Below are 27,924 nucleotides of genomic sequence, written 5' to 3'. Positions count from 1 at the left end.
GACAAAAATACTCAGAAAACAAAATCCTGAAAGCACAAATAACAGTCTATGCCACCCTCGACTTCTCAAGAAAACTACTCAGAGGCACAAAGTGAAAAAAAGACAGTGCTTCAATTCAACCTTTATTATCTTGTTCTTTTCTGCTTTAAATTAATTTCCTCTCCTTTTATGTAACATCTGAAACAAAGGAAAACATCCTGAACAGGAGTGATAATAAAGACTGACTTAATTTAAAATGATACATAATAAAAAGAAACACAGTAAAACATAAAATGTCTTTAACGTGTCTGTAAAACACTGTTTCCAGCTCAGCTTGGTATGGTAAGATGTGGCATCTTAATAAAAATGCCTTCGGTTGGTTGCTTCGTCTTAAAAACAAAATATTCTCTTATTGCATTTAAAAGAAAAATATATATAAACGGAAACAAAAAGCGACTAAAAACACAACTTAGGAGACAAATGCAATAGTGCCAATGTTTTTGAACTTTTTAGCTATCACAACATCCAGTCAAGCACGCAAAAATGTGTACACACACACACACACACACACACACACACACACACACACACACACACACACACACACACACTCTTTCTCTCAAATGTAAGCTGTCAGATTTACATCTATTCACTTCCCTGACTGGAGAAGATCAGTGTTCAAAGGCAAGCACGCACACACACACACGCGCACACACACGCGCACACACACACACACGCGCGCGCGCACACACATGAATCTCTCATGGACAAGAAAAAAGAGAAAAAGGAAAATAAACATTCAATGTTGCAGCAATAACACAGACACTCCCGATATAATTGTCATCATAATCACATCCTTCTCCATTCGGTCGTAACTGTCAACACTCAGTTCATGCACACACAGGCAGGCAGGAGGGCACCTTGTACAGCGAGTAAATATGTGATCATAGTCACCATTACATCATGACAATATATAATAACCAACTTGATTTCTTGAGTAAGAAAAAATACAATAGCGAGGTCAGTGTTTGAAGGGCAAATAAGAGGACATCTCTGGATTTCCACTGTTTTTTTCCACACATTTCTCATTTCTTCTAAAACAGAAAACAAACTGATAAACAACCAATGCACATCGACAAGGAGATACAATTTTGCTTGTCAAATATAAGAGCAGTGTGTAACTGATGAAAAGGTGTGACGACGCTGTTGACATGGAGGGTGGGTGGCCGCTGGGTGTTAGCCAAGGCCACTGCTGCTGTAACATTTAATTGTTCTTTAAGGTCTATGTAGTTGTGTTGTAGCTCTGTTTCAAACATGGAGGGATTTGTGGAAGGATGCGTCAACAACAAACCCAGAGGCATATAGTGCAAGTTTGGCTAATGTTGTTTTTTTTGTTTTGTGTTTTTTCCACCCTGGGTCCCATAGTGATGGCATATTCCCACCAATGTAGACGTGTCGGTACCTACTAAAAAGACTCTTTCCTTTTGCGCATCTCAAACGTTGCTGATCGTCCATTTGACTCAGTAGTGTGGCGCTGTCCCAGATTTTTTATAAAGTCCCGATCCTTCCCACTCTTAAGCTTCCAAAAGTGGGAACTCCGAAGTACGCCAGCCAGGTCTAAGAGGGCTCAGTCTGCATGTCTGACTTTTGAGATTTGACCATTAAATAGCAATATAAAATTAAAAAAAGTGGCACACTAAAAACAGCAATAGCTAAACTTGTTGACGTGTAGGACTCTGGCTGAGCCTGTCTACAGTGCATGCCTGAGTGATTGGGTCTCTGAATGCAGGTGTGTGGTCTGAAGTACAAAGACAAAGAGCTATCCAGTTACGTCCTAAAGAGTTTAATGGATTTCACCTTTTTCCCCCGGTTCAAGTTTTACTGTTGTCTTCATTTAAAGTTAGGCGGTTTAATGTCTGTGTGAAAGTAATGTGTGCATGTAGCTTGTGTGTAGTATGACTGTTGAGTGTCTATGTTGGATGACCAGTGTAGCTTTTTTTTCTCCACGTCAATGCAGAGCATGACGTGTTTCACCTTAGGTGTAAAACGTGTGTGTCAGCTGGCCCCTCAGATAGAGTCGCCCCCCCCGCCCAGGAGGTCCCCTGGAAGCAGCGAGGCGGGGCTGCCCATCTGGTGACGATCCTCAAGCGCCGGAGAAGCCCAGAGGCTACTGCTGGGGTACCCTGTCCCCCCCATCCCACCCACACTTCCCCACAGACCCTGCCTTCCGGCCTCCACACCTCCGGCCCCACCTATCCCGGTGCCGTTGGTGCTCCATTGGGTGAAAATGCCCAATCCGGGCCCCTGGGTGGCAGACTGGTCCGACGAGCTGCCTGTGCTTTCTAGACTTTGCCATGCAGAACTGGAAGACCCAGCTCCTCCATTTCCTGCCCCTCCGACTGTGGAAGCTCCATCTACTCCTCCTACCCCACCGTTTCCTCCTGCTCCACCTCTTTCACAGCTTCCTCCGTTACTGTTAGCCCCAACTATGGAGGCTGCTGTAGGCCCGGAGCCTTGGGAGCCGGCTGCAGCTCCTCCGCTTCCTGCTCCTCCAGCCTGGGAATGTGCAATGTAGCGAGCCACATCTTCCTCACTCATAAACTCCGCTAAGATGGTTGTGTTACCCAAAACACACCTGGGGTAAACAGAAAGTCCGTCATACACTTGTAATGAATGAAGGGCCTCAAAAGGCTTTTCAGCCTCAAAATGAACTGCAAACGAAAGTTTAACACTCAGTTTGTGATGTATAGTCTACACAACTGTGAAACACACAAAGTGAAACTATACCAGAATATGGTTTGCTACACATCACGTTTGCAAGCAAGTGAAAATGACTAGGCTTGTTCTTTCTGCAGGATCCAGATCACCTCTAAACTTCAGAACTTTATTGTAAAAACAACACTTAATGGTTTAACACTTTTCCAGGGATCAGTAACAGGGATCTTTGCAACTCTTGAAAGTCAAGCGTTATGATATTTTACAGAGAAAATGCTCAATTATGAAACAAACTAGGACAATATAATGCTGACCTTTAGATTTACTGGTAGATGGTTTTTTGTAGCCATTTGCTACCACTTCTAGTCAACATATTAAGCTAAGCCAAGATGCTACTTTAGTTTCTTTTACTTTAAGATTTACTTTAAAAAGATGTTATCAAAATAATTCCTTACATGTGAAGTGCACTCTGAGCCTTGACTGCCTCTTGTCTGGAGCTGTAGCGAATCAGAGCAGTGCCCTGGGTCAGGCCAAGGTGAAAGGTCAACAACGGCCCGTGCTGCATGCAGATGGTTCTCAGAGTGGATCCATCAATCTGTAGTAAAAAAAACAAACAAACAAGCAGACGAAAGATCTTAAAAGGACAGTAATAGGTTAAGATGTCAAACAGACTGGGATTTTTAAATGTGCTATGTTTCAAACACTGAAACACAGCACTGCCAAAATCAGGGGCAACCATGATGGACCTTCACTGCAGTTTCAGGCTGTCTAAGTAGATTCTGTTGGGCTGGCTATAGAGATAGGTGGTGATTTCTGCGGTTCATAGAGAATCATGTAAGTCTGGATAATAATCACAGGTCTGTTTGGTGTGTCACAAGCATTTAGCTCCAGCTAAGATAGCTTTGGGGATCACTAGACCTTACAAGGTGTGCTTCCACAACAGCACCACACCAAGAATTAAGGAAGGCAACAGAGATGGTGATCATGAGGCCTTTAAAAAAATATATATAACTAAATAAATAAATAAATAAAACATTTGTTTAAAGATGCTTTGGGTGGTCAATACTGGACTCCATGTTCAGCAGAGAAATTTAGTTCAATTTTATTTATGCAGCGCCAAATCACAACTGTTGCCTCAAAGCACTTTAAGTTAAAGACTCTACAACAATACAGATTACTTAGAGGACTCAGTTCTACTTGTTCAGGCACATGATCAGGATTGGACGAGAGACCTCTCTGATCTGGCCTGGGAGTGGGAGTGCTAGAGATACCCCAAGAGGAGGTGGAGGAGGCTGCTTTAGCCTCAGCTCCCACTGCCGCTAATACAAATGTGAAATGGACTAATCAGTTTGAATTAATTAATAAATAGTTTTATTTGTTTTCTTCTCTGCATTTTGAGAAATTCTTTTTCTGCAGATCTGCCTGAATGTGTGTGTTTGTGTACCTGTGGCGTGAGGTTGCTGAGCACCAACCAGCAGGTTTCTCGAGAGCTGCCGTCACTCCAGGTCGAGCCTGCACAGAAAAGAAACCGAGGAGAAAAGTGGTCTTAGTAACAGGAGTCATCCATGGAGTGTCACTTTATTTTTCCTCCCAGTTTCTCAAAATAAATGATGAACAACTTTCCCACTGCATGAACTGAGCCTCACTTAATCTTCCAAATGAAATATAAATGGATTCTTTAGCTCAAAATAACACTTTCAGTAATCAAAGACATTTTTTTTTTAAATCTCCTGACTAAACATTTTTAAAAATTACTGCGTTCAAAGACAAAAACCAAAACAACATGAAAAATTAGTCACAGCGTTACCAGTGCTGTTCGAGCCACTACTCCAGCTGCGGGCAGCCAATCGAGGGGCTCCTCCTGACCAAGGGGAAGGCGATGGCTGCTTTTGACTGGCTAGGCCTGGAGGTGGGCGGGATAACTGGGTCTGGCTGCTGCCACGACTGGCTTTCCAAGACTTAGGTCCAATGGGCTCTGGGGGCCAGCTGGTCTTGTATTCTGTGTACTTTGCTGTAGGAGACAAAAGGACACAGGCAAGACGGAGACTTTAAAATATCTGCAGACAGTGGATTAATGTAAGGAGCAACACATATATTCCATATTCTTTTAACTGGTTCATTACAAAGCTACTCCCTGATGTCCATGGTTTTCCAGGACTAGAATTTTCTAACATATTTAAGTGCCGTCCAGATTTCACTGCAAATTATCCAAGTATCTGCAGAATAACATTTAAACCTGAATCTGTTAAAATTGTGACCTTCAAAGCAATCAAATCCAATTCAAATGTATATTGGAAATTCTTTCACTGCTTCATTTACTTTCTCTTCTTGTAGAGTTTATTAAAAACCCGACAATTCACTATTACCAGAAATTATGAAGTAAAAATACAAACGTAGATAAATTAACCAAAAGCCTAGAAGGAAGATGGTATATATTCATGTGTATGGTTACCTGAGTTGTGTGCGTTGTTGAGAGGACTGTCTGAGGCACTGTAGGGCCAGGCACCAGGTGAAGGCAGCAAGGTGTTGAGAGGAGGGGTGGAATCTGCATACAAAGATAGTGAGAACCATAAAATGAATGATCATAAACGATGCAAAAACAGCCTCCATGGGTAACATATGTAGAGCTAAAGTTGCACCTTTCCAATGCCAAACTGCTTTTTATACATGCCAAGTGAACATCAGCAAAATTTGGAAAACAACATATGAATCCAATGAAGATTAATTTTCTATTTCATGTCATAAAGCGCTGAATCACCACAAAAGTGACACTCATGACACTTTTTATACCAAAGTTACAACAACATCCTGGAAAAAACCCAGTGACTCTCTCCGACTATGAAATCAATCACAGTGGAGGAAAACAAAACCTTCCTTTTAAACCTTTAGGAAAGCCATTAGTTTCAGTTTTAAGCACTTGTTTCCAATTAGTCAGATAAGGGAAAACACAAGAGGGAAAAATCTGTGTCAGCAGGCTGCGACCAAGTTTACTGTGAAAACAAACCCACTTGCACTGGCAGTAAAAACACTGATCTATGTGAAAAAACTAAATTGAACGTTCTCATACCTGCTCAGTAATGCAGATGAGATGAAAAATATAATTTTGGACTGCGCCATTGTGCAAAAAGGAGCCACAACTCCCTGTTTATATCTTTACTTGGTAGCAAAATATGAGGAGTGGTATCCATAAGAGTATCGGGTGTCGACACGCAAATGCTAACCTGTATTGTCTTGTAACAATTGGTGCTCTGTATCATTGAGAGTGGGTGGCACTGTGTTTCCCATCATGCTCCCTGGGGTCATGTAGGGGTCAGACTCAGGGTCAACACGGTCAATTCCTTTCCATGGCACACCAGGCTGGAACTCTAAAGAAAAAACAAACATGTGGTCCGTTAAAGCCTGAAAAGCCTAAACTTTAACCCTACAGGCTTAAAGAGGACATGAAACAGCACAATTTAGTTGGTTTTACACGAAATTAAGAGTTGTTCTTTTTTTCTGTTCATAGTAAATTACAAGTGGTTAGCTTATTACAGAGGGGAAGAAAGACAAATTAACAGGTAGTTGGCAGAAGATGGCGCTGACAGATGATTTGACAAGTTACCTTTGACACCTTATGGTTTATGTTTTCAAGCCAGTAAGCATGAAAGACATTTATGACAAAAAATTGCTCAAATAACAATTGGTGCTATACGGAGGTGTAGAGAGGTTGAGAAACACCACCTTATACAGGTATGGTAACTGCACAGGGATGCCACCCTAGCTCTACCCACCCTTACCAGATACTCTGCTGTGAGAGGGATATTTTGGGAGAAGCAACATGCTCGCTTTGTGAAGTCTGTGTGGAGACAGCCAACAGCAGGTACACTTATGCTAACAATAGCTTGGCTTTAGTTGAAGATGTCGAACTAAACTGAAATTTTTTTAAAAGTTGCTCATTTTAAGCTGAAAATCACATCCACAGATGTTGTTTCAAGTGTTCAAAACTAGTATACCTGCTAGTTAGTAAGCTACTTTGCAAACTTGCAGTAATTGGCAATTAAGTCAGGAGCACAGACTCTAAAGTGACCATTGGGTAACCGCTATTAGTTAAACGGCTAAATTCACATATAAGACTATTTTAAGACTTCGATTTTGTTGAAACAGAAGCTTTACTGTCCTCCTGAAATGTTGTTTGGTGTTGTGAATGTCATCTACTTTTCATGTGGACAGCTGGCAGTGACAGTGATGAAAATAAAATGTAACAAAATTAAGCATTGTGGTTATTCTTTTCACAATCATTTACTGAGTGTAGTCTATTAGAATCATGCTGAGTACAATGATCAAACTTAATTTTTTTGGCTTTTATTAATACTAATTAATTACTGTTTATAGCACTACCCGGCCATCTCCTTACAGCGCACAGCTAATTCTTGTGTTAGCTGGTCAGGTGGGACAATCTGTACACCTAACAAGGCAAAATTAAACAGAGGGGCCAGCCTTAGACTTCAGCTTGTTAGTCTGAGCCACCCTTTTCTGCACACAGTCCTCATTTATAAAGTGCTCTATAAACTCTAGCATGATGGCTAATGGGTAGATTCTCCCATTTCAGCTCAGCTGGCATCAACAAAGAACCACTTAAGAGAAAAGAGAAAAACTCATTGCTGTACTGAAGTGACCCCCTTAAAGTACTTTTTAGTTTTGGTTTCCTTGTTTTCCACTGGGTTAATGGTTCTGTCACTGTTTAGCTGACATAAACCAATGGTGGGCTATTAACAGCAACCAACCAACACAGTGATGTCACTGATGTCAAGATTTGCTCTAACAACTAACTTAAAACACTGAATTTTTAAATCTAGTTTCATAGACTGATAATGTATGACAGCTTTTTTTTTAAAGCAGGTGTCTATGATTAAAATTAGAGGTAATACATGTTGTGTTTCACGTCCTCGTTACATATAGTGCACAAATTTGATAATCATCATCTTGATTTAAGGTAGTCACTAACCAGGGGGCCAGCTTGGTGTGGAGGCAGGCTTGGCACACATCTTGTTGCCAGGGGTGCGATGCCAACTGTCACTCAGCCCTTCTCCAACCATCATGTCATACTGCGCATATGGTGAGCCCCCTGGCATCTTTATGGGGGTGACAGGACCTGGTAGGTAGGAAGAGAGCGATCACAGTAAGATGCGACTTCACAGCTAATCTTAACCCTTTCTGCCTGCACTATGAAATTACTTTCAAAAAAAGTTATAATCTCACCATTTTTATGAAACGCATTCTCAGATGAGGAAGTGTCTGGAGAACAGTTTCCCTCCATCATCCACTTGAAACGGGACTGCTGACCCCCTAGGTCCTTCATGGCTCCAGGCCCCCCCACCACAGAGCCACCCAGGTCCAGACCTGTAAGGTTCACCCCAGATCCAAACCCTGAAGAGAAATATTACAAAGGTTATTTTGTTTTAACACATATGTAGTAAAGTGAATCCACAGCTGCCATAAAACAAAAAACAAAAAAAAACCAACCTACACTACATTCAGTTAATTTCAAAATTAAAAAATGTTTCAGTTTCATTGTTGAAACAACAGTTTTAGGACATTTTTTTATTTAAAAAGTAATTGTTTACCAGAGTATGGTCCTAGATTTTTTTGGTGCAGGTCAGCCACAGATGGTGCCAGGCCTGGGTGGGACATGGGATCAGCCACAGGCAGTTTAGGACCCCCTCCTCCACCATGGTGGGAGGGGGATAGTTTGGAGCTGCTGCTTAACCCCCCGACCTGCCTCTGCTGCTGGAGCACCGCCATAATCCTGGCCAGCTGAGATGATATAACAAAAAACAAGAACAATCATTGAAGAGGTGGAAGTAAAAAACAAAAACAAAACAAAACAAGAAGAGAGAAGTGTGTGTGTGTGTGTGTGTGTGTGTGTGTGTGTGTGTGTGTGTGTGTGTGTGTGTGTGTGTGTGTGTATACCTGCTGAGGGTCAGTCTGCTGACGTGTGTTTGGTGTGAACTTCCTCTGGTTTTGCAGTAGCTGCTGCTGCTGCTGCTGTTGTTGTTGCGGCTGCTGCTGCTGTTGGAGGAGGAGCTGACAAGCCTGAATGGACATTAAAAAAGATGCAAAAGGACGTGAGATCGCAACATAAAGAAAAAAGAATTAAGAGCAATATTTTTGGAAGTTCACTGTACAAGCCAGAAAAAAAAGAGAAAAAGTTTGCTTCAAGACCAGTTTTAGGTCACATTTTGTTTTGCATCCTTCACACTGCAAAAGTATTTGAATGGATTTTACGGTTTCAGTGTTATAACAAAAAAAATTAATTTCCTTCTAGCTATTTGGCTACATAATTTCATATATATGCTGACTGTGTCACACAAATTATGCATGAAAATTAGTCACACATATGAGAAAGTAACAATCAGAGGGAATGACGCCTTGGTAACGGTGGTGTACGAAAAGTACAGATCAGATTCTCCAGTGGCTGCGTACAGCCTTGCCTATGCCCTTAGCAGATGTGTGCTGGAGCCCTGCAGTAGCCTTCAGAGACATATAATGCTGCTTCTCACCAGCTGAAACTGGATGTGGGGTGGGTAGATGCTGCTGAGCATTGCAATATGCTGGGGGGACAGCTGCGGAGGGAACACACCTCCCCCAACTCCTGCCACCCCTCCCACACCACCAACTCCCCCCATGTTTCCACTGGGAGGGGGCATCTGCTTCAGCACAGAGCCTGGCACCTAGAGACAGACAGCAGACGGGCACACCTGTTACCAAAGAAACATTTTGCTTTCCTGTAACTATAAGCAAGTACATTAGCTTCTTCCTGATCAACATTCAATCCCTTTACATGGTCTCATCAGTTGGTGACAGAGATGCACTGACTGAAAGCTTCATGAAATCTTTTCCAGTCTGAAACACTGATTTTTTTTTTTTTTTTGGTAAAAACTAAAACTGACTACATACATAATATTTCTAACTTTTAAAAGAAATTGTAATGTATGGCCATATTAAAATATTAACCATTTACTAACTCTTATAGTCTCGCTAAGTGCAGGGTGTTACAAGGCTTTTGATCGCTTTCACTTAAATGAGAATGTTAAGCAAGAGTTGCTTATTGTAAAAAATGAGAGATGACTGGACACCAACCAAGTCTACAGACAGATCAGCAGATCTATGAACATGAGGAATGATGTATGCTACATTAGCATATTACTTTTTACTTAAGACTCATTAAGTAATTACATAAGTAATGTATGTATCCATGTATGTATGTATTCTAACCGTACTAAACTGAGCAATGCCAGAAAATGCAGGGCTCTAGAATATGAGTATTTTGTTACATAACACCAGCTACAAGGCAAATCTGGCTTACAAAGAAAAGTACAGCCTTTACAGTTTCCAAGTTGAAATCATTCTGCATTTGTATCAGCTACATCCGATATAAACAATAAAAACAACATGGCACAAAATGAGAATGGTTTAATGTATGACGCAGATGTCAAACTAAATTTACACCACATAGCCCACTTTGATCTTCAAGTGGGCTAGATCAGTTACTCTCCCCTTTCTAATAGAGTAAAGACATTTAAGTAAACATTTAGTGCCTGAAATGTCTTAATATAAGAAGATGAAGTACAATTTCAAAAACAGGTCTCAGTTTTTCTAAATAATAAATGTGAAAACTTACAGAATAAGTTCTGGTAGCTCATTGCCAAGACTATCCAATATTTAAAACAATAATAATAAACTTTTATCGTAGATAGTGGAAAAACAGGAACTTTTCTGTCATTTAAATTTAAATCTATTAAATAAAAAAAATTTTTAATACCTGAGGTGACAGGAACTGATGAGGCACTTGCGCTCGTATCCCTGGTGACTGGTTTATCTGCGGGATACTTGGCTGATGTCTGGACTGAGCCATTCCTCCACTACTGCCAAAGATATTGTGACCAGCCTGCGATCAAACACAGAAAATTAAATGTCAGATGACCTACAGTGGAGGATGGAGTATGTGAAAATCTTAAAAAATTAAGCCGAATGTGACAGAAGGTGGATGTAAAACTTTTCATATTTATGAACATCTAATGAAAACAGAAGATTTATACAAGGACTTTAAAGACATTAGGGCAGAAACAAAAGGAGTGATTATCTTACTTGTCTAAAGGGGATAGAGTGGTTGAAGAGGGAATGGGGCTTGTAGACAGAGGGTGGAGAGTACAGAGAGCAAGGACCCTCCTCCCCAAGGCACCCATCCTGATTGATCAAAGGCAATGTCTGTCACAGTGACAGCCAGTGGAAGACCAGTTTTGGTGGTATATTATGGTGTAGGGGAAGTTTGAGGAAAGGAGAAATGAGGCAAATGGAACAGGCAGGAAGAAAAGGTAGAATCACAAGAGGAAAAAATTATGATAAAAGACAACATGTTATCTAGACATGAAAGACACGAGATACAAAGACATGGTAATGAGGCATCACCTTGTCATAATAAGCCCCAGCATCCCCAGGTGCTGCCTCTTTGGAACCAGGAGGACGATAAGACACCCCCACACCTCCTCCTCTTCCTCCCTTCCTCATGTCTCCATTGTAATCAGTCATTCCCATGCCTCTTTTATCCATCTCTATTTTCTTCTCCTGGATAGAACCTGAAGTTGGGTCAATGTTTGGGCCACTGGGATCATCATTCTGTCCAACAAAGAAACCCAATTTCACCATCATGAGCACTGCTTTTAACACTCACTGCACAGAACACTATAACATGTCAAATGTAATTTATGTTAATTTTTAGTATGAATTCCTACCACAACAAGAAGTAAGAACGTTTCTATCTTACCATCAACCCCATGTTAGAGAACTGTCTGTTAATGGGGCCCATCCATGACTCTCCTCCACCAGCTTTCAATTGGCCCTAAGAGACAAATACAAGGAGAGCAAAGGAAATGACTTTAAAGATTTTTTTGTTATAAGAATTCACAATAAAAGCATTCCAATTGTGGGACTAATTCACGTAAGTATGTTTACTCGCCTCTGTCAGTGCGCCCCAGGGAAGCTGTGGCTACAATGTAGCTTGCCATCACCAGTGTGCGAATGGGTGGATGACTGAATGTAGTGTAAAGTGCTTTGTGGTCCATAAGGACTAAGTAAAGGGCTATACAAATACAGGCCATTTACCATTTATTTTATCTCTCCTAAGGAATGTTGACAAGACTAAATGATGGCTAAATAAATATATTAAAAAAAAAAAAAAAAATCATGAAATTACTTCAAATAAATTTTTTTTTTTTAATAAAACAGAACCTGTTAAGGACATCTGTCCTTCCACTTAATAATTGATTTTTCCTTTACAGAGATCAATTTTCCCCAACAGTAACCCACCTTACTGCTGGGCTTCTTCCCACTGTGGCTCTGACCCCAGCCACCATTGCTTCCCTGTCCCCAAGATGACCCACTTCCCTGGGAGCCAGTACTATTCCACATGCCGCCACCTTCCTCCTCATCCTCCCAGCTTGGGTTACGTGATGCTGCCACAGGGCTCTCTTTGTTCCCCCAGCCATCTTGCATAGTCTTTGAACCTGCAGAATAAAAGTTACAAGCCATTATCAGATTATGATTAAAGCCATTAGAAAATGACATTTATATAAATACAAACACTTTAGTTGTGTGTCTACTGCATCATGCATCATAACAAAACCCGGTACAACCAATGCAAACCTCAAAATCAGACTGTATGACTAACACTTGCGATTCGTTTCAAAGACGTGGTTTCGTTTAAAACTGATTTTCTGACCAGATTTGATGGGATTTGAAGAAGGGTTTCCCCAGCATGTTGTCTTTCCTCCAGCATCATCAGGGTCTCCCCAACCAGTCGGAGCATCACTAGGCTTCCCCCAAGCTGCTGTGCCATTGTCTACTGTAGGACTAGTTGGGGAAGTGCTCCCCCAGCCTGATGGACCTGCAGATACACATGGGCATGGTTAAGGTGAGAAACAAGAAAGAGGCTTCTTTTAATCAATGTTTATTTGTTTGTTTTTACAGGGGAAGTAAAAAAATAAGAGTCTACACAAAGGACACTTCTTTGAACAGTTCATGGCTTCATGTGGTCTGGCTCACTGATCCAAAAATCAAAGTGTTTTGTCTGCAACCATACTGGCTTCCGCTATCAGTCAGCAATGACGCTTCACTGCTACTGTGGTTCCACAGTCACGACTGCAAAAACGTCAAGCTGCTGCTTGGTTGACTACTTTCCCATGGCTGAGCTGCTATCTTATAACACTAAACTTCAGTGATGACCTATATAACAGTTGCTCTAGCTGTCCCATTAAAACTGCACATTCAACAGTGGATTTCTGATTTGTTCACTTCATTCAAACAGTGATTTTTGGTGGCAAACTTCAGCTTCTTCAAATTGCTGTTTAAGCAATGAACAAATATCAATTTATACAAAGCAATTATACAGAAAACTGTTTTGTTTTGATTTCAGTACATTTAACATAATATCCTTGTGTTTAACCACAAGAAAATCTTACTAACCAATGGGATCACTTTTATTCCAAAAAAGATAAAAATAAATCATAGCACAAATCAGACCTTTCTCATTTTCACATTACAATGTGTAACAATGTATAAGGTGTGAACGAGTTCAGCAACTCTGGCTATAAAAAAGACAACAAAAACAAAACAAAAACAAAAAACAAAACAAAAAAAACAACCAACAATACCTGATCTAGTTCACCTAGACACAATGCTTTCAAAGGAAGAAATGTTTCATCACTCATCTAAAGTGAAAACAATGCATTCAGATTAACTGTATCGGCTTTAACTGATCTAAAGTGGTCTGACCTCCACTTCAAGACTTCGCTGCAACAAGGCAACACTTCCTGCACAGAAACCCTGCTTGTGAACCACTTGAGAGTTTAAAATCCTCCAGTGTATACAAAATGGTCACCATTCAATTTAAATTTGGGGAAAGATAAAAGTCAAAGGGAACAAAAATCTGGTGAGTCGAGTGGGTGGTGATCAACAATGATGACTGGTATGCACGTGTGCCAGTGTACAAAGACACAAACTAAAGTTAAAGTGGTTTGTGCCAAATGCATTTCCTCAGATTAAAGGCTTTTTCACACCGGGTGCGTAAAATCTATATGAATATTTTTCTGCATTAAAAATATTTTTCAGGCTCGCCCATTCTTAATGCAGCCAATCACAACAATTGTGTATTTTCACTGATATGGAAATAGGGCTGCTCGATTATGGCAAAAATGATAATCACGATTATTTTCACTGAAATTGAGATCACGATTATTTGACGATATTTATTTAACCCTTTAAGACCTACTATAGAACCAAGTCCACCAGAGCTTATATATATATATATTTTTTTTTTACATGCTGTAGTGCCATTTGTGGGAGCATTTCAAGTTGCTATACATCAATACAACTGTTATAGCCCATATTTTAATAATATGTATGCATTAAGTCCATAGTAATTACATAAATTGCAAAAAAGTGCAATAAACTACAAAAAAAATTGAAAATCGCTTTTGTTTTGTTTACATATATTTCTACTTGGAGAAATTTAAGAGGCTTATCCCTCAAAACTTTAAAAACAATAAAGTTGCAAAAAATTGTTTACAACAACAGGAAATTTATTTTGAGTGTCTTCATAGTTTTATTTTGGAGATACAGCAATTTTTATATACTGCAGGAAAAACAAAAAACAATCCTATGATGCAAATTTGCAAAGAAAACAGCATGTGCATCATTTCACTGTGGGAAGTGTTACGAACAGCTGATAGGAACGGCAAAGCGTGTTTCTGGAATATTATGTTTTTGTTCCTGCAAGTGCTTTTTATGCAGTTTTTGCAAAGCTATATGTGGAACGAAACCGTGACAAGCTGATGGCATAAGATGTAAGTACAACTCCTCCGGTTTCATATGCAAAACAAATTATTGCGCTAGCTTACACGGTTCAGGTTCTACAGGGATTTAAAAATAGTTACGCAAAACGGAGCGTGCTGCTCTGACCGGCTTTAAAGGGTTAACAATGACTTTAAAAAAATAATATAAAATAGTGTGCAACACCACTGAAGTTTTTTTTTTTTTACCTCTCTTTTCAACCAACGGCAGTCACTCTCCAAATAACTTCTGCTTAGCTTTCCGAGCTTCCCTCGGGTCCTCTTAATCAGCGGTCTCCAACCTTTTTTGCGCCACCGACCGGTTTATGCCCGACAATATTTTCACGGACCGGCCTTTAAGGTGTCGCGGATAAATGAGGGAGGGGCTAATAATCGGCTCAGTCATTTTTAATGATCGTTGAAAGCCCAGATCGTAATCGTGATTAATTGAGCAGCCCTATATGGAAATAATAAAATGATACCATTTTACCTCAGACACACAGCTAAACACACTCGGCTCTCTGAAATCGTGTTCCCAACTCTGCCAAGAAGTGTTCAAACTCGCCTATGACATCCTTTCATACGTAAGAAAGCCGTGATACATCTTCAACTCCTGGATCAAACCATGAAATTCTCCCTACTCCTGCCTTCCTGTGAGAACTGGATGAACCAAGAATTTGTTTCTTCATTTTCTTGTTTATAAACATCAGGACCAGCTCTTCATCACTTCATGTCAACCTCATTTTTTATTTCAGTCTTTAAAAAAAGAATTCTACAAAAATGCAACGCGCTTGGTGTGTATACAGGTTATTTGGCTGGTTCTGATCCGTAGAATTCTGAATTTCGCATTGTTTTTTTGCGCAGCACGTTCAGTGAGTAATGTCTTTACGCAGACTTGAGTCTGACCCTGAGGGAGACTAATTCAAAATGCACAAATAATAAACAGTGACAGAAATGATAAGCATGCGGCAGGTTGCATTCAGGTTTGAAAACTATAACTATACCACTAAAAAGTCCTGTTTGGAATCTGAGGCCAGCTATGATTACCAGCAATGATTCTCAATATCTAGGACAGATCAGTTTCCTCCATAAGTTTATCACTGCTCTTTGAGTACACTTTGACATGATGGCGGAAATGCAAACAGTCAGATAAAAGAAATTAACAGAGGTGAACAGGGAGACGAACTGGAACAAGAAATTGATAAAAAAAAAAATGTATCAGGTATTGTTGTGGGATTTGTATGGGTTGAGTTATGGAACTTATGATTACACCCTGGTTAGTTAAATTAAATTCCTAATAACTTACCCATAGCGGAAGACTTCCCAGGTCCAGTGTTGAAGTCTCTGTTACCTCCAAGTGCTGCAGTCTGCCTGCTGGGCTGCTGCTGCACTGGAGGTCCCTGCTGTTGCTGCTGCTGTTGCTGCTGCTGTTGCTGCTGCTGTTGCTGCTGCTGGGCCTGGGCCGGGCCCTGGGCCTGGCCCTGGACTGCATGACCACTGTTCTTATCCCACAGGTTGACCGGTTTGTAATGATCTGGGTCTCCCCATGCTGATGTTCCATCATCTACTTCATTCTTCCGGCTTATGGACTGCGGCGAGGGTTCCTCCCAGCCGCTTGGTTCAGATCCACTTCCATCTCCTCCAGGGACACCAGGGATGGGCCCTGAAGTCCAGCCTGAGCTTTGGTTCTGATTCTGGGCTTGAGAGATGAGTTTCCTCCCCCCACCCCCTTGCATAGCCCCTTGGTCCATTGCTTGGTGCAGCTGTGGATGCTGTGATTGTTGCTGTTGCAGTTGTGCCTGTGGGCCTGTGATGGAGCCCGACTGGCTGTTTGGCATCTGGTGCATTTTGTTTCCTCCACTCCAACTTTGTTGGGGTTTGGACCCCATGCCTCCAACAACACCAATACCCCCTCCTCCACTTCCTCCACCACCTGTACCCCCTGCCCCCCAGGTCCTCCGGGGAGCACTTTCACCCCAGTCTCCCCACCCACCCACACCTAAATCCCCACCTGAGTGCCCTCCTCCATTCTTCCTCTCATCTCCCCACCCTCCTCCACCACTGTTTAATTTGGAGTCTTGCTCTCCCCAATTCTTACCTACCCCAGCCTTCTGTTCTGATCCCCACCCACCCCCTCCATTCCCACCCATGTCTTTCCACCCTCCTGTCCCTTTTTCATCCTGACTTCTTCCCCAGCATCCAGTCACAGAGTCACTTTGTTTCCCAAGATCACCCCATCCTCCTTTTTCTCCTCTACTATTGCCTCTGTATTCATCACTACCCCAACCTGTGGCTTCCTGGCAATCCCCAGCCCCCATCCCTCCTCCACCCCAGCCTGTAGCTTTCCCCTGTTGGCTAGGGCCTGGCACTACCCCTGACCCTATAACAGGTCCAGTTGGAGTCACTGGCCCAGATTGTGATACGCCAATATTTCTCATGTTGGGGCCGATAGGTGGTGGGGCTCTCCCAGACAAAGAAGCCCCACTACTGCTACTGTTGCTGCTGCTCTCCCAGCCCTCACCAGAGGACCCAGTGGATGGAACCAGGGAAGGGCTGACCCCTGGAGTCACAGAATCAGTGCTTAAGGTCCTAGGTCCACTAGAATATTGAGAAGGACCACCGAGAGAAGGTGGATGTTTTGATGTAGCTGATAAGGATCCACCTTTACTCTGTCCTGCATGTTTATCAATGTTCCATTCTGTGTTTTGGCGGATCTGTGTCTGGCCCCAGCCTGTGTTAGACAGGACCCGAGGATCCAGATCAGAGCGATTTAGCAGGCTCTGTAAGGCAGCTTCTGCATCAACTGCCTGCCGACGTGGTCGGCTGCTATTAGGCGCGCCCCCACTTCTAGAATTTCCACCACTGGACGACGATCCTCCTTGTCCTCCTACACCCTCACCCCATTCTCCCGTTTCACTCTCTCCTTTCTGATTGTCCCAGGCTCTGGTAGTAGTGGTGGCTGTTGAGGAAGAGGAGGAAGCAGTGGGCGGGTTCCCTGCTGTGCTGCCTCCACTACTGCTGCTGTTACTGCTGCAGGCTCCACTCATTCCCTCACCTCCTGGATTCGGTCCACCAACCCCACCAGAGTTTCCACCCCACTCACTACCAGAAATCCCTCTTTCACCACCATCTCCCGATAACCCCCACCCTCCCTGAGATACCCCAGAGGTTTGAGTCATGTTGCCCCCATTTCCAGCACTACCCCAAACATTAACCCCACTTGTGGAACTTGGATAACCCCAACCTGAAGTCCCATTATCCCCTTCTGCAGCTCCAAATACCCCCGTGCAAGTTCCTCCACTCTCCCAACCATCAGTCCTTGAGGCACCCTTTTTGGAGTTAGCTGCAGGGTAAGAAGGCTGGCCTCTCCATGAGGAGACAAGGCTGTGCTCTTCACTCATCCCACTTCCTCCCGCACCATGGTCCATTCCTCCCCCTATCCCTTCTCCCCCCGCAATTTTTGGTCCCGCTGATTTACTATCCCAATTCCCTCCACCCATTTCTCTGTCTCTGGATGGCATTTGGTGAAGTTGGTGCTGATGGGTGTTTGATTGATTCACAGATAAAGATGGGTGACCCCCCAGGACACCGGCTGCCCCTAGGGAAGCAGAGTTGTTGGCAGACCCGCCAGGGCCCTGATGGTGAAAGGAAGACTGACCTCCTTCACCTACAGCAGCGGGGCCATCCTGCTGCACCAGTGCAGGCCAGGCTGAAGGGTTGGCATTTGGATTGAAGTTGGCACCTGGAATCCCACTGCTGCCATCAACGGAGCCACTGGCATCATGGCTCCCTGGCACAGCGGGGGCTTTGGAAAGTGAGGAGGACTGTTGTAGCAGAGGCCCAGCTGCAGTTACTGCAATACCTCCTCCAAGATGACCCTGGGAGGCAGCCGTCACCCACGCTGAACTGCTGGACGACTGCATACATTCATTGGGCAAAGAGAACGAGGAAGTGGGTGAGGATTGGTTGCCAGAGGCACTAATGCTATTCACAGGCATTCCGTTGTTGCCGCTGCTCCCTCCATCACTGCCAGCAATACTAGGCCACTCCTCTAGGTCATTGCCATCAACAATCACCTTCTCCCTGCCCTGAGAGGAGGCCTGGCTGCCTGAGCTTGCCACCCACATGGAATTTGCATAATTAGAAGTAGTAGTAGAAGCAGCAACTGATGATGAGGTGAGAGCCAATGAGGAGGCTGCTGTGCCGGAATCTGTAAAAGTAAATCCCACAAAAGAGCAACTTTAGACTCTTCATCAGTTAAAAAAACAAAACAAAAAAAGAACAAAAAACATTAAATAATGCAGTAAATGACCTGTGCTTTGACAGAGCTATGTAACGCTTGCGGATCAGACAGTGCTTTACAACAGCGGTTTCCAAACATGCAGAGACACACCAGGTGGAGCTTCAAATGTTTACATTTGCTCCAAATGTTTGAGTCAGTCACATCAGACAGGAAACAATTCTGAGAATTCACAGTGAGGAAGCAGACATCTTCTCTGCTCTGTTCACACATGGCCAAGGTAGCACCCTTGACTAATAATGCAAACAATACTGGTTTAATCACCCATCTCCTGTTTTCTGCTATGTGAGAAAACCATCTAGATTATGCATTAACTTGATTTTCCTGACATTTCCCAGAATTAATGTGTGACAATAGCCTCTATTTCACAAACACATCACAGGTTGCAGGCCTTCAATGCTTGCCTGCCATCGTGAGGAACTCCTTTTTCAAATGACTCTTTAGCAAGCAGACAGGAGACTCTACACCAAAAACACCACCCTGTGATTAGTTGACAAACCCGCTTTAATACTTGTGACCAACAGCATTGTTAACACTTACCTGAAACAGCAGCCATGTTTGCATTGGGGCCATCTCCTCCCACCCCCCCTCCCAGCAGCATGGAGGACAGTGGCGGCTGACCCCTCTTCAGTAGCACTTTATGGTCCTGCTGGCAGCGGAATCGTGGCGGCACTTCTCTTGGCATGTAGCGCGGTGGCTGCTGAGGCGCCTGAGCTCCGCCTCCGCTACTTGCACTGCTGTTTCCAGCAACACTGGAGCCGCCAGCGGTGGAGGAAGAACTGGTGGTGGAGGTGGGCTGTCCGTTGGCCACTGCCAGGCGCTTGGCATTGTTGCCGCCCTGTGATGGGGTGGCAGCACTGCCAGGGCCTGAGGTGGCTGGAGATGGGGAGGCAGAGGGGGTGGGTCCAGGGCTGGGGGAGGCAGAGCTGCTCTGGGTAGCAGAAGACTGGGCAGAAGCCGGCTTAGTCAAGTCTGGCACTACAAGAAGAGCAAGGAGGTGAGAGAGATATTTGTTTAAGCAGGTGCATTTTAAGAATGCAAGTTTTATTTACTTCAAATGTAACCTCTAATCAAGCATTTGCCAGAAATGGATAACAAACTGGACTATAAAACAAAGAAATCGCTGATGCAGATGAATGTGCTCTCGTTTAAAAATTAAAAAAATGCATCAAGTGTTGTCCAACACATTATTAAGCTAGAGAAATAATGTTACTGTGACTGTGATGCCATCACAATCTTTTTAGACATAAAAATATTTAGGAGCAAACTAATATTTATATCAAACTCCATAAAAATACATCACTGTGCTGCTTACCTTTGTTTTTTTGCTCTGCAACCTAAAATGAAGAGAAGCAGAAAGTCGTGTTAAAATTTAGTTTGTTTTTTGTTTCTTTTTGAGCCAGACAAAGAAAGGAAACTGTTTTTTTTTATATTATTAGTCTTTCACTATTCACATAATCTGTCAACATTTAGTCCTCACAAAATTAATGTAACATCTAAGGACATTTAAGGACAAGAGATTTCATTGCAACAAGTTCAACAGCTGCAGTGTTGACTGCAACTCCATAGCTTCAGGAAGCCCAAATTAGCCAAGATCATGAATCAGGTATCTTGTCAAACATAGTTAAATTGTATATACGTGTATACCAAAAATCTGAAATGGCATAATGTAAGATCAAAAATTCAAAATCCAAACTAAATGCTGTTGTTGAACCCACTGACTTAATGTGACAGTTCAAATGTGTCCACCTGAGATAAGAGAGCACACTGAAGTCACTTTAATAGAACCATACATATATCCATGCAGAACTGCCATTTTAAATGATATGGGTGAATGTGCACATATTTTACTGCCTGCATACTGTGTCAAGATACAAACGTTCATTTGAATTTGAGAATATCTGTCCTAGAGGACATGAAATCTGGTAATACAAACACACTCACCTTCTGAGAGGCTTCCCTTTTCCTTTTTTCGTCTTTTTTCCTTTTCTTGTCTTCCATGAACTACTGCTCCTGTCCTGATGCTCCTTTCTTCTGTAGAAAAAATAGCAGGCTATTCAAAATTGTAATTTTGTATCAACTATATTAGAACAAGCAACAGTTTGTTTTCATATTTTCTAGATTTTTCCTGTAAACCAAATTTATTCAAGGGAAAAAAAAAGAAAACATTTAATTCTAACTCCATATCAGACACAATCTCTGTCACTACACTTCCACTGGACAATTGGATAAATGGACCTTTAGGTCCTGTAGGTCCAATCAGTTAAGCTTGATTGACTGGACCTACATATCCAGGAACCCATAACAGATAAACTGAAAGTTTGAAATCTAGATTTGTTTTTGAGACAGTGTGCTGGCAGTTACAAACCCAGAATCATACTCTTTACTGGCTTTAAATAAATAAAATAAGAATAATAAAAAAAGCAGATTTCAGCTACAGCAAAGAGTGCATTGTCATTAGGATTCCCCATAGCTCCTCTATGATCCCTAGAGCAGGATGGATGTCAGGGACAAGCTAAACATGGTATTGTTAGATTTTTCAGTTTGAAAATGGAACAGCTGAGCTATACTACGATTTTTAAAAGAAACGAATGGTTTATACTGTTTATTTAACAGGGTGATAGAAATGTCATTCATTTCTATTAGAGCGGAACCAGGGAAGCGCCCGTAAATGCGCAAAATGTAAATCATGTATGCATTACAATATGGCAATAACCGCAACATTAGCATGTCTGGGTTCATGTTAGCACGTTAAAACACAAGTCGTTAGTTTTCTCCTTTAAAGGGGCTCGTTTAAAGAAAAACCCAAGCAATCTGGTATGCTCCGGCTGCCTCGGTCTTATGTTGGTTTCGTTTTTGCTTCGTGTCGTTAACACTTCCATAAAGCAGGATTCCTACATTTGGGGACAGCGACTTGTCATCGTCCTTGAAGCATTTATGATCTCAGGCCAGAAGTATCAGAAAGCCAGACATCATCACGATGTTATTTCAATCTGTCAGATCTGCAGTATAGTAAACCTTATCCAGCAGCTTATGCGTGACATACCTGTCAACGTTATTCCAAGCTCACCAGCATTCGGCAGCTAGCCCCACAGCACAAAAAGGTTTGAGTTTTGAGCTTAAATGGAAAGGCATATTCAAAAACCGAAGACACGGGTGAATAAATCCGCTTTAGCTGAAATAGTCAGACACATTCATCCTCGCCCCTTCAGGTTTACACAAGCGGCAAGTTCAGCAGCTGCTGCTAATAAAATATTTCGTCGAGGCTAACGTTAAGGAGGGGTTCAGACTAAAATACGTGGACACGGTGCACAGCAGACATTAACGAGTTCAAACCAACGCAAGTTCAGTAACTGCTCTATTAAGTGTACACAACGTTCTTGAACAGCAAACACATAAGAGGGCCAAATACCCAGCTCAGCTAACGCAGTGCCAAAAATACAGCTAAAACGGCGCTAATGCTACCGAACATTAGCCAGATAAGCTAAGGTAGCATTATCCAGTGACAGCAGCAATTACAAGTAGCCAGGTTAATGGCGCTAGCTTGGTTTGCAAGCGCCGTGGCATGGCATTCCATTAAGATGCAGCCCACTCGCATGCATTCAAACAACGTCCCAGTGCAACGCCGAGAAATGTAAAAAATTCACCCACTTACCTCGGGAATCACATATGAAGATACGCTAGCGTGCTAGCTAGCTTAGCTAAAGTGCTTCAGTGCGATTTTTTTCTAGCTTTTTGAGGCATTCGTCGAGGCTACAAGAACAGCGACGCCTGAGCGGAGAATCAAGTAAAGTGTCAGAAAATGAAAATACACGCGTAATAACGTACTGGTTCGTGAGCACTACCGTTATAATAGTGTAAACCCTAATGTGCAGAAGAATTTAAATTCAAAGCGCTGTGGAGTCAGTCGGGTGACGGGCGGCCATTTTGCTGCTCAGCATGAAGCGTCTCCAATGACCAGCCTGTAGCAGCTGCGTGGAAGCCCTCTGACTGGCTGGCTTCTGCCTGGAGGGATGCATAAAACAGGCTATTTGACCTCCATAAACTTCTGACAGTCAACTTATTGCTTATTTCGTAAGGGCTGCTTACAACTTTCTCTTCATAGCATGAGTCAGAGAAAAAGGGGAACGAGGAAAAGGAAAAACGAGGATGCCTCTGCAGGAGTAAAGGAGGGCGAGGACACCGAGGAGAGAGGACACACGAAGAACATCCGCGCGACTAAGAAGTACATTGGAGCTCATGTTGGCATTCAAGGTAGGGCCTAATGTCGTCTTCTTGGAACCCTTTAAGATAAACACACTTACTTACACTTGTGTGACGTCACGTCCACAGGTGGGATATGGAAAGCCGTGGAGTCCTGTACAGAGATGGGTGGCAGCAGTTTCGCCCTGTTCCTGGGCTCCCAGCGATCGTGGAAGAGGCCTGCATTGGACCATACAGCTGCAGCAAAGTTTCAGGAGCTGTGTTCCCAACAGGGGTTTGACCCAGCTCATATCTTGCCTCATGGTTCCTACCTGATGAACTGTGGATCTCCTAAAGAGGGTCCGTCAGACACTGATTATTGTCTACCATTCCTTTCATGCCTAGTTATCTCTTATTATACTTTGCAGAATTATTCTCCGTTTTGGTCTAACCTGCATGCCATGTTTTCAACTAGATGTGTTTGAAAAGAGCCAGGCCATGCTGGTGGACGAGCTCAGCCGCTGCAACCTCCTGGGTCTCAGCCTCTATAACTTCCACCCCGGCTCCTCCCTGGGTACCATCACCACTGAGCAGTGTGTGGACAAGATTGCAAGCGCCATCAATTATGCTCACCAGCAAACACCATCAGTGGTTACAGGTACAGAGGGCCGCCAGAGCACCTGAAACAACCAGCAGTGTGTATCTACCTTGCAGGCATTGCCTTTTTGATGAAACCCATATGCAGAGACACTGCCAGAGGTAATAATAAAACTCATAGACTCCATCTAAAAGATGGACATAGGTTCCCAGTCTGAAAAGTGAAGCCAGTGCATTCTTTCTAATAACCAATAGGGGGCAGCAACTCTGGTTGCAGAAATTATGGTTTCATGAATAAGACAACAACTGAAAATTCCAAGTTCCCAGTCGAAACTTTTTTGTGGAACGCCCCTTCAGCTCTGATTTCCCACTTGGAAAATTGAAGCAGACCAACATGCCCTGAGTTAGCAATCCAAGATGGCGGCACTGAACATAAAAAGCAATAAAACTATAAACGTTTAATCTGTACTGCCACTGTACAGAGCACTGATCAGGCTAAAGAAAAGTATTAGCCATTATTGTCAGTGAAACCTGACTGGCTCCACCTGACAAAGAACCAAAACAAATCCTGTTTTTCCCAACTTTTTCTAGAACGGCGGCACTCCAGAGATCTGATATCCGAGTACGCGGGTATGACTCTCTGACTCTGATCTCTGACCTCAGCAGGCACTATACCAGTGGGTTTATAGCTGGTTTGAAGTCTTATTTAAATACAGCATGAAGTTCATATTATAGAAAATGCATATGAAGGAGCACAAAATTGGGTAGACCTTAGTGTGGGCCTGTGGCAAGTAACTACCGTATGAACTTGCTCACCTGGTTTTCAAAACAGAAAGAACCCAATAGCATAGCAACAAAGCTCAGCCAGAGGTTTCATAACAAGACTTTACTAATTAATGACGCCATAGTGATTGTATCCATCTTTTATAAACCATATGTCATAAAGCACTTCTTTATTGTATTTGGTTCTAAATCCTGTGCTGTCCAGCAGAGGACTATAAATCATTGCCGTAAAGGTCAGTAGCTGCTCTGGCATACTGTAAACCAATTAGCAGTGCATGTCAATCTTACTAAATGTCCTATCCTCCCCGTTTCTAAAAGATGAGTTTTTAAGCCAAAGTACAAAAGGGAGATAAACAATGTAGCAAAGAACCAGTTGTCAAAAACTCAGTGATTTATGCCTTAATACACAAAAGTGCTCCATCAAGCCTGTGTGGGTGGGCAGGGAAAGGCGTATGTACGTTTTTGTGTACACTCCAGTTATACATCTGGTCTCTGGTGAATACATATTACCGAAAGGCTTGACTAAACAGATATGCCTTTTGCAGACTTTTTAAAAGGAATCTACTGAATCTGCAAACCTTTAGAGTGGAGGCAGCACATTCCACACCAGCAAAGCCTACAAAAACGTGATCACCCAGAGGACTGTTTGTGGCGGCGCTTGTAGCATAGAGGTAGTAGAGTCAGGTCGGAGTTTTTCTAACACAAGAATCCAAAGAATCCCTACACAAAATATAACTTCATGTTGTTAAGCTTTCTGTTAGTGGACTAAGTCTCTTTATATATAGTTATTCTATACACTCAGTAAAACCTTTATTAGATAATCCATGCTACTGTGGGGCTGGACCCACTTTTGCCTTTAGAACTGCCTTAATACCATTTGAGTACAGTACCAACAATAAAGAAAATTCAGACCCTACCATCCAAACTCATCAGACCAAGTAATGTTTCTCCACTCTCCTGTTGTGTAGTTTTGGTGAGCTGATTTTAACCGTATCCTCAGTTTTCTACTCTTAGCTCAGAGGAGTGGGACCCATTCTGGTCTTCTGCTGTTGTAGCCCATCTACTTCAAGATTTGATGTGTTTTGTGTTTGTGCTCTTCTGCATATCATGGTTGTAACAAGTGGTTATTTAAATTACCTTTGCATGTCTATCATCTCAGAGCAGTCTTACCATTTTCCTCTGACTTCTGGCATCAACAAGGAATTGACACCCAATTGATATTTTTTCTTTTTTGGATGGTTCTCTGTAAACGATAGAAGTGGGAAAATCCTAGAAAATCATCAGTTTCTATAATATTTAGACCAGCCCAACCATGCGACATTCCAGGTCACTTAAATTGTTTTAATTCTCCCTGCATTGAGTTGCTGCCATGTGACTAATTAGATGCATATCTAATGAAGTGCCTGATGACTGGATTTTGATGCCTATCAACAGGAATGATGTTTGCATGGCACGTCTGTTAAATACAAAGCCATTTGAACTTTGCCTGACATTTTAATGTTAACGAAAGTTTGACATAAATGCCAGTGCAACTTTCAGTGGTTGGAGCTGTCACCTCCCATCAAGAAAGTCTGGGGTTCGACCCTGCTGATTGACTGGGTGCTCTCGCTCTCCAACTTTCTCCCACAGTACAAAGGTATGATGTCATGTTAGCTGTTCTGCGTTTGATAGGTTTAGATGTGAGCATAGGTAGCACATTGTGTGGCGTGATGGACGCAACCAAGAGTGTACCTGGGCCTTTTACTTGTTGACACCTGGGGTAAACCGTACAGCAGAATACAACAGCAAAAGCTGCGTTCAGACTCTGTTTGAAGAGATAACGACAGAGAAATATTACAAATGTATGAGTGTGTCATATTAAAAACCTTTTTTATTCTTTCTTTGTCTCTCGCTCTCCGGGCTTTCTGTGTGGTCAGTGTTAGAGAACATGAGTGGCCAAGGCAGTACGGTGGGCGGCAAGTTTTGTGAGCTAAAGAGCATCATAGACAGAGTGCGAGACCAGACCAGAGTAGGAGTATGTCTGGATACCTGCCATGCATTTGCAGCAGGTGAGTGAAACCTGATAGCAGCCTGTTAACCTCAAATTTGTTTTCTGTCCAACAGGGCTGTGATACCTTAAAATATTCAACCTGGCATAAGACCTGAGAGTTTCTTTCTGTGCTCAATTGTTGTTTTATGTCTCGTCTTGGGAGGATACGACCTTGCTGCAGAGGGAGGCGTGAAGGCCATGCTGGATGAGTTTGACCAAGAAGTGGGGCTCCACTACCTCAAGGCCATTCATCTTAATGACTCCAAAGGTATAGCCAGGGCATAGAGACAGAAAAATCACACATGCAAGTCTCTAGTTGTCTTTCCTTATTCTTTCTGTGTAACCTGAAGGTAAACTTGGCTGTAACCTGGATCGGCATGAAGATATCGGTAAAGGTCACATTGGAATCTCTGCATTTCAAGAAATTGTCAATGAGCCCAGGCTGGACAACGTCCCTCTGATCCTGGAGACACCCGGACGGTGAGATGGTTGTAGAAACTGTGGGTTTGTTTGTTGTATATGGTAATGTATTTTATTCATTTCCAAAACAGGAGCTGCTCATCCTTTTTTCAGGTTCCTCTTTAACATGGCTGCTATGTTCTTCCCCACAGGCCTGGATTTGAATACGCTGAGCAGATTGATCTTCTCCATTCCCTGTGTGAGAAAAAGTGAGAAAAGCACTACTGATGAGTCGGCACTGATAAACTGAACTCTGCAAACGCACTGTTAGCTGTGAAGAGAAGAGTTGTTTTTTGTCTAGTACCAAAGTGGAGGAGTGACCTGTTGTGTTATCTCTAAACACGGTCATATTATTAGTCGTTCACCACATGAACAGTTTCTCCAAATTACAAACTTCGTCTTTGAATGCGAGTTAAATAAAGGTGATGTTGGAAGTTTTTATATGGTGTGGGGAGGAGTCTTGTTCCGAGTGAGCCTTTAGGGGGCAGCAGAAACACACAAATGTAACCCAAACCTAACGAGACTTTGGTTTCAAAGGGTGCGGGTAGAATAAGTGTGAGGAAATGGTTTGCACATTTATATTGTTTTTATAGTACACAAGAGGTTTGTTTTTAACTTTACGCAAAAAGAATTTAAAAAATTGCTGATAAGTGAAACAAACTGAATTAAACGGAGGAAACAAATTATTGATCAAAAGGTAAATAAACCTTTTTGGATGACATATTTCCAATGGCAACACAAACACAGGCATACAGATAGAATGATACGTATACCTCACTGAAGTTTCAAGCAACAATTTTGTTAAATACTAATTACATTTTGTTACTATGACTAAATTGCTGTAAGTTCTATACTTTTTAATCTGTCATATATTACTCAATTTTCTTTTAGATGCAGGCCTGCATGACAAAATTTGAAAGCGGTTTTATTTTCCTACAACGTTCAATTCTGTTTGCTTTAACTCAGTGCCTCATCAATGGGACCTGCTCCAGATTTACCAGTCAAATTCTGTATGC

At 42.4% G+C, this 27,924-nt stretch overlaps 2 protein-coding genes across 6 annotated transcripts; one reads left to right on the top strand and one right to left on the bottom strand.

Moving 5' to 3' along the window:
• Nucleotides 1-109: 109 nt before the first annotated feature.
• Nucleotides 110-23,299, bottom strand: tnrc6ba (trinucleotide repeat containing adaptor 6Ba). Of its 4 annotated transcripts, XM_080305234.1 has the most exons (23): nt 22,704-22,843; nt 22,514-22,629; nt 20,803-20,892; nt 20,174-20,195; nt 19,399-19,836; nt 15,865-18,768; nt 12,452-12,616; nt 12,040-12,236; nt 11,498-11,572; nt 11,143-11,349; nt 10,822-10,941; nt 10,496-10,621; nt 9,234-9,404; nt 8,644-8,766; nt 8,298-8,487; nt 7,933-8,100; nt 7,679-7,825; nt 5,916-6,059; nt 5,147-5,239; nt 4,502-4,705; nt 4,139-4,206; nt 3,150-3,289; nt 110-2,614 (listed from the first exon to the last, which is right to left on the bottom strand). In XM_080305234.1, the coding sequence occupies exons 3-23, from the start codon at nt 20,857-20,859 to the stop codon at nt 2,047-2,049; spliced, it is 6,327 nt and encodes a 2,108-aa protein (XP_080161360.1). In that variant the 5' UTR covers nt 20,860-20,892; nt 22,514-22,629; nt 22,704-22,843; the 3' UTR covers nt 110-2,046. The 4 variants fall into 4 exon arrangements, with proteins under 4 accessions (XP_080161360.1, XP_080161362.1, XP_080161361.1 ...); XM_080305236.1 differs by lacking the exons at nt 22,514-22,629; nt 22,704-22,843 and adding an exon at nt 23,167-23,299; XM_080305235.1 differs by lacking the exons at nt 22,514-22,629; nt 22,704-22,843 and adding an exon at nt 21,905-22,078.
• LOC113027620 (putative endonuclease 4) lies at nt 22,757-27,349 on the top strand. 2 transcript variants are annotated; one of them, XM_080305238.1, is made up of 7 exons: nt 22,757-23,112; nt 23,191-23,400; nt 23,516-23,698; nt 26,337-26,468; nt 26,613-26,717; nt 26,800-26,949; nt 27,061-27,349. In XM_080305238.1, the coding sequence occupies exons 1-6, from the start codon at nt 22,965-22,967 to the stop codon at nt 26,931-26,933; spliced, it is 912 nt and encodes a 303-aa protein (XP_080161364.1). In that variant the 5' UTR covers nt 22,757-22,964; the 3' UTR covers nt 26,934-26,949; nt 27,061-27,349. The 2 variants fall into 2 exon arrangements, with proteins under 2 accessions (XP_080161364.1, XP_026033026.1); XM_026177241.2 differs by having other exon boundaries at nt 22,856-23,112; nt 26,800-26,929.
• The last annotated feature ends 575 nt before the right edge of the window (nt 27,350-27,924 follow it).

Source organism: Astatotilapia calliptera, chromosome 8 (genome assembly GCF_964374335.1).
Source record: "Astatotilapia calliptera chromosome 8, fAstCal68.1, whole genome shotgun sequence".
Classification (NCBI taxonomy): domain Eukaryota; kingdom Metazoa; phylum Chordata; class Actinopteri; order Cichliformes; family Cichlidae; genus Astatotilapia; species Astatotilapia calliptera.
Note: the sequence above shows the minus strand (reverse complement) of the source record. Positions and strands in the feature narration are given on the sequence as shown.

Excerpts from the sequence above, each read along its gene's own strand:
- tnrc6ba (XM_080305236.1), bottom strand. The coding sequence starts at position 20,859 with ATGGAAGACAAGAAAAGGAAAAAAGACGAAAAAAGGAAAAGGGAAGCC. Across the intron at positions 9,405-10,495 it reads ATCAGTTCCTGTCACCTCAG|GTGCCAGGCTCTGTGCTGAA; the intron begins GTATTAAAAATT and ends GTCTGTCTCTAG. Across the intron at positions 4,207-4,501 it reads TAGTGGCTCGAACAGCACTG|GCTCGACCTGGAGTGACGGC; the intron begins GTAACGCTGTGA and ends TTTTCTGTGCAG.
- LOC113027620 (XM_026177241.2), top strand. The coding sequence starts at position 22,965 with ATGAGTCAGAGAAAAAGGGGAACGAGGAAAAGGAAAAACGAGGATGCC. Across the intron at positions 23,401-23,515 it reads CTGTGGATCTCCTAAAGAGG|ATGTGTTTGAAAAGAGCCAG; the intron begins GTCCGTCAGACA and ends GTTTTCAACTAG. Across the intron at positions 26,469-26,612 it reads CTGCCATGCATTTGCAGCAG|GATACGACCTTGCTGCAGAG; the intron begins GTGAGTGAAACC and ends TCGTCTTGGGAG.